This window comes from Lottia gigantea (assembly GCF_000327385.1).
Source record: "Lottia gigantea unplaced genomic scaffold LOTGIsca_31, whole genome shotgun sequence".
NCBI classification, from domain to species: Eukaryota; Metazoa; Mollusca; class Gastropoda; family Lottiidae; genus Lottia; species Lottia gigantea.
Window position 1 is genome coordinate 1,496,253 of NW_008709027.1, and position 6,259 is coordinate 1,502,511.

The window sequence follows — 6,259 nt, forward strand, 5'->3', positions numbered from 1 at the left end:
TTCTTGACAAAATGCTTTTCCATGTCAGACCCTTGACAACTGACAGAGAATTACTGACTTGAAATACCCAAATTATCATCTCAATTAAACCAAATCAAGCCCCATTCTATGATGATAATGCAGACTAAAAAGTTGTCATTGGGGTTTCTGTATGTTTCTATCTTTTGTATTTTATATGATTTAGGTGAAGTACTGACTGCCACTATTCAGGGTAACAGTGAAGATGTAGATTTAGCTGTTAAAGCAGCTAGAAAAGCTTTTCAATCATGGAGCACCTTATCTCCTCATGTAAGAGCTCGACACCTTTATAGGTAAAATCATACATTTTTTGATGGAATTCAAGTATATCTTAATTTTATTACTGCAGGTCTAGCATTTTTTGAGAGTATTTTCTTTTGAGGAAGACTGGGGAGAGAGTAGCAGGGTAACAAAAAAGCATGAAATATACAAGGATTTATCGCATTTGAAAATTATCTAATGTTTTGAAGAGATGGAAGCTGGGATCACAGAGTTGCTTCATGCATTCTATTATCCTAGTCTTCATTTTAACATAATGTACAGAAAACCTGAAATTGAACTATGAATCCATGCACCCATGTTGCCATTTTAGTATTGCAAGACATGTACAGAAACATCAAAGGTTGGTGAGTGTAATAGAGTCTATGGATAATGGTAAACCAATACGTGAAACTAGAGATGCTGATATACCACTGGTGGTACGCCATTTTTATCATCATGCTGGGTGGGCTCAACTAATGGAAACTGAAATGAGAGGGTGGAAACCAATCGGTTAGTCATTGATTATTACCACAAATCCTAGTCTGTAAATTTCACAAATGATTTAAATATTTAAGTGAAAGTAGATTGTCTATCTAAAAAAAAAAACCTTGCTGGATCAGTAAGCTGATATGAGCATGAAATCATCTTAGGGTTGGGGCGATACACTACTATCACTTTAAGACTGTTGATAATCGTGTTGACAAAAACATAATCATATATTCATATTGCTGAGGCTTCTTCATTTACTAAATGATGAGTTAACAATATTGATGATGTTTTCATAACTCCATTCTTATTTTTGAAGAAAATTGACAATATGACTTCATGGTAACAGTGCATTGGCAATACAAATACTGTGGATATTAAATATAACTGTAAAGCACTTTTAATGGTATACCACTCTAGTAACCATGTATGTGATTTTTTTTTTACTCTTTGTTTTACTTAATATTTTTAGAAACAATATCACTAATTGTAGGTGTTGTGGGTGCTATTGTTCCTTGGAATTTTCCACTGATGTTGTTAACCTGGAAGATATGTCCAGCATTAGCTATGGGTAATACAGTGGTATTAAAACCAGCTACCTATACCAGACTAACAGCTCTATTATTAGCTGAAATCTGTAGTGAAGCTGGTTTACCACCAGGTGTATTTAATGTAGTTACTGGTAATGGAGCATTTGGAGGTCAACTTGCAGCTCATCCTGATGTTGATAAAGTTGCCTTTACTGGCTCTACAGAGGTTTGTATGAACTCATTGGTATATTATTATGGAGCTTTCATAAAACTTTGCAATGTCTACTTCTGTCTCAGTAGAGGTTAAAGTGGACCTTGGTTTGAGCTGTTCTTGTTAAGTAACTAAATCTCAACTGTTTGAATTATTAAAATTGATGTATTAAAATTTGTTATTAGGTAGGACAGGTATTAAGGAGATCAACAGCTGGTACTGGTAAAAAATTATCATTAGAATTAGGAGGTAAATCACCAGTAGTAGTATTTGATACAGCTGATTTAGATAGTACTGTAGAGGGTATTGTAGATGCTGTATGGTTTAATCAAGGCCAGGTTAGTAAATATATTTTACCTTTCATTGTGTAATATTCGATCAATTTTAAATAAATAAGATCACTATTATGGATATTCGTTACTTTATTGAACATTTTGTTTTTCATTTTTCAGTTCAAATTTATTGCTTTATTTCACAATTAAATGATGTTGAATTGGTAATTTAAAGTTAGGTAGGGATTCTAGATATTTAAGTAATTAAATGTATTTTAGGTGTGTAGTGCAGGATCAAGACTACTGGTTCATGAGTCTGTACAAGAGAAATTAGTCAACAAATTAAAAGAAAGATTAACACATTTCCGTGTAGGTGATAGTTTAGATAAAACTATTGATTTGGGAGCTATTGTTGATGAATCACAAAGAAAAACTATAGCTGATTATGTTGATAGTGCTAGACAGGAAGGTGCTGAGGTATGTCATATTGTTTTTTTATTATAGGCCCACATCTCTCTATGTTGACGTATATTGTCGGCACCCCTGTCCGTCGGTCAGTCGGTCCGTCAGTCCATCAGTCAACATTTGCTTGTAAACGCTCTAAAAACTAGAGTTTTTGATGGAATCAAATGAAATTCGGTATGTGTAGACATATTCATAAAATGAAGATCAAGTTCGAATTTGAGCTATTTTCGACTGTTAGAAGCAGAGTTATTGCCCTTGCCCCAAAATCTTGAATATGCTATTACTCTCTTAGTTTTCAACCGATTTTGATGAAACTTAAAATTGATGTTATTGGACCTAAATCGAAAGGTTTAAGAAAGTTTAGTTTACTTCTGATTAAATTTAAAGCTTTTTCAAGATTTAGGCCTCTTACGTCTGTTTTGAGGAGTTATCGCCCTTTAACCTCTATACAGTAAATGCTTCTATCAACATCAATTGCTTGTAAACGCTCTGAAAACTAGATTTTTTGATGGAATCAAATGAAATTCGGTATGTGTAGACATATTCATAAAACGAAGATCAAGTTCGAATTTGAGCTATTTTCGACCGTAAGAAGCAGATTTATTGCCCTTGCCGCAAGATCTTTAATATTTACCATCCGCATGCCACGGTGGGCGTATATGGCTGTGGTCCACTATCTTTTGATAATATTATTATGTCTGTTTTTTTTTTTGGTATACTTGTACTATGAAACTTATATGGATTGCTCCGTAGATGCAGTTTTTTGCCTCCTTCTTTAGTTTTGATAGCCCATGTATGTAATTTGTATAACTTTTTAATACACTTATAATTAAGATGTTTCTTCAGTGTCTTTTTTATTTCTTATTATTTGGTCTTATAAGCCAGTATTAGTATACCATGTACTTTCTATTATCAGGTTTATCAAGCCAGTATTAGTATACCATGTACTTTCTATTATCAGGTTTATCAAGCTAGTATTAGTATACAATGTACTTTCTATTATCAGGTTTATCAAGCTAATAATAGTATACCATGTACTTTCTATTATCAGGTTTATCAAGCTAGTATTAGTATACCATGTACTTTCTATTATCAGGTTTATCAAGCCAATAATAGTATACCATGTACTTTCTATTATCAGGTTTATCAAGCTAGTATTAGTATACCATGTACTTTCTATTATCAGGTTTATCAAGCTAGTATTAGTATACCATGTACTTTCTATTATCAGGTTTATCAAGCTAGTATTAGTATACCATGTACTTTCTATTATCAGGTTTATCAAGCTAATAATAGTATACCATGTACTTTCTATTATCAGGTTTATCAAGCTAGTATTAGTATACCATGTACTTTCTATTATCAGGTTTATCAAGCCAGTATTAGTATACCATGTACTTTCTACTATCAGGTTTATCAAGCTAGTATTAGTATACCATGTACTTTCTATTATCAGGTTTATCAAGCCAGTATTAGTATACCATGTACTTTCTATTATCAGGTTTATCAAGCCAGTATAAGTATACCATGTACTTTCTATTATCAGGTTTATCAAGCCAGTATTAGTATACCATGTACTTTCTATTATCAGGTTTATCAAGCCAGTATTAGTATACCATGTACTTTCTATTATCAGGTTTATCAAGCTAGTATTAGTATACCATGTACTTTCTATTATCAGGTTTATCAAGCTAGTATTAGTATACCATGTACTTTCTATTATCAGGTTTATCAAGCCAGTATTAGTATACCATGTACTTTCTATTATCAGGTTTATCAAGCCAGTATTAGTATACCATGTACTTTCTATTATCAGGTTTATCAAGCCAGTATTAGTATACCATGTACTTTCTATTATCAGGTTTATCAAGCTAATATTAGTATACCATTTACTTTCTATTATCAGGTTTATCAAGCAAGTATTAGTATACCATGTACTTTCTATTATCAGGTTTATCAAGCTAGTATTAGTATACCATGTACTTTCTATTATCAGGTTTATCAAGCTAGTATTAATATACCATGTACTATCTATTATCAGGTTTATCAAGCTAGTATTAGTATACCATGTACTTTCTGTTATCAGGTTTATCAAGCAAATATTAGTATACCATGTACTTTCTATTATCAGGTTTATCAAGCAAGTATTAGTATACCATGTACTTTCTATTATCAGGTTTATCAAGCTAATATTAGTATACCATGTACTTTCTATTATCAGGTTTATTAAGCTAGTATTAGTATACCATGTACTTTCTATTATCAGGTTTATCAAGCTAATATTAGTATACCATGTACTTTCTATTATCAGGTTTATCAAGCTAGTATTAGTATACCATGTAGAGGCTGTTTTTATCCACCAACTTTAATAACTGGTGTACAGACAGTTTCTAGAGTTGTTGTTGAAGAGGTAATTTCTGTCTTTACTGTTATATTTCAATAAAAATATTTTTTTTAAATGACATTAGTCTGAACTGAATGTTCTTTGATGGCAATAATTTGCCACTTTGTTAATTTTATTAAGATGTGAAGTGAAGATTTTACATTTTTAAAAAAATGTGTAAACTTCATTTCAATTTTGTGTTAATAGATATTTGGACCAGTATTAGTAGTGTTACCATTTAGAACAGCTAAAGAAGCTATAAGTCTAGCTAATAATACAGTGTATGGATTAGCTGGTAGTGTATGGACAGAGAATATTAGTCTAGCTATGGAAGTAGCTATAAATATTAAAGCTGGTGCTGTATGGATTAATAGTCACAATGTATTTGATGCTGCTGCAGGTTTTGGTGGATATAAACAATCAGGATATGGAAGAGATGGCGGTAAAGAGGTATGTCTGCTTCAAATTTAAACTTCAAGACCTTAGTTCTTGAACACAAATCTTCAACACTTTTTATGGGAGTTTTATCTAAATAAATTTGGTGTGCTAATTTTTGTAACTTTACAAAGTTGTGTCCGATCAAGACAGATATTTTATCAGTCCCTGTTAAATTATGGTTTATTATTGAGTGTATTAAAAGATTGTGGTATATATAGATATATGACTATTTGATAGGGTTTATATGAATATGTGAGACCTACATGGGAAGATAGAGCAAGGCTTGATGCTATTACTGATGATGTCATAAAAACATTTGGATCAACTCTACCTCCTAGACCAGCTGTATCTGATAGTTCTACAAGTGATGTTGATACACCAAGGTATTTATATTAATTCTGAATTCTGTCTCCTGATATAATTTTTACTGCTTTAGACTGTCCTTAAGTCTTTCTCAATATATATTGTAACAATATTAAGAGTAAGATAGGAATAAATAAATAATAGTGTGTTTAGTATATTAACATTGATAAACCAAGACTATTGTCACTTAGTTACTTATATTGTATTCAACACTATTGTTTTTTGATGTTTTATTTCAGTGTTGATAGAACATATAAGTTATATTATGGTGGAGCACAGAAACGTCCAGATGGACAGTATTCTAGACCTATTTCTAATCCCCAGGGTAAAGTTGTAGGTATTGTGGGTGAAAGTAATAGAAAAGATGTTAGGAATGCTGTAGAGGCTGCTCATAAAGCTGCTCCTGGGTAAATCTTTTGTTCTAATTTTAGAAAATTAAAAGGTTATCTCTTAAGAATATAGATCATTACAAAGTTTGGTTCTGATTGTGAATTTTTAATGTTACCAATATCTCATAAATTTCCAAGATTTAGTTGAAAAAAGCATGGTGTTTACTGTGTATATATATTACAGGTGGGGTAAAAGAGCAGCTCACAACAGAGCACAGATAGTTTATTATATGGCTGAGAATTTAGAAGTAAGAAGAGATGAAATTAGTAAACGTATATCTAGTATGACAGGTAAAGATCTAGAACAGTCTTATAAAGAAGTGGATGATTCTATACAACGATTATTTCATTGGGGTGCTTATTGTGATAAATATGGTGGCACTGTACAGGTAAGACATATATATAATTGTAAGAGATGTAAAATCTCATAGCCTTGTAGAATA

At 31.7% G+C, this 6,259-nt stretch overlaps 1 protein-coding gene across 1 annotated transcript in view; it reads left to right on the plus strand.

Moving 5' to 3' along the window:
• LOTGIDRAFT_216152 (hypothetical protein) overlaps nucleotides 1-6,259 on the plus strand; it is a gene marked incomplete at its 5' end in the record, with an annotated part of 16,575 nt that overhangs the window by 8,888 nt on the left and 1,428 nt on the right. The window contains 10 exons of the mRNA XM_009057772.1: nucleotides 185-311; nucleotides 611-789; nucleotides 1,259-1,521; nucleotides 1,692-1,844; nucleotides 2,058-2,255; nucleotides 4,555-4,653; nucleotides 4,834-5,076; nucleotides 5,302-5,447; nucleotides 5,667-5,834; nucleotides 6,001-6,233. Coding sequence (XP_009056020.1) covers nucleotides 185-311; nucleotides 611-789; nucleotides 1,259-1,521; nucleotides 1,692-1,844; nucleotides 2,058-2,255; nucleotides 4,555-4,653; nucleotides 4,834-5,076; nucleotides 5,302-5,447; nucleotides 5,667-5,834; nucleotides 6,001-6,233 — 1,809 coding nt within the window. The remainder of the gene's footprint in view (nucleotides 1-184; nucleotides 312-610; nucleotides 790-1,258; nucleotides 1,522-1,691; nucleotides 1,845-2,057; nucleotides 2,256-4,554; nucleotides 4,654-4,833; nucleotides 5,077-5,301; nucleotides 5,448-5,666; nucleotides 5,835-6,000; nucleotides 6,234-6,259) is intronic.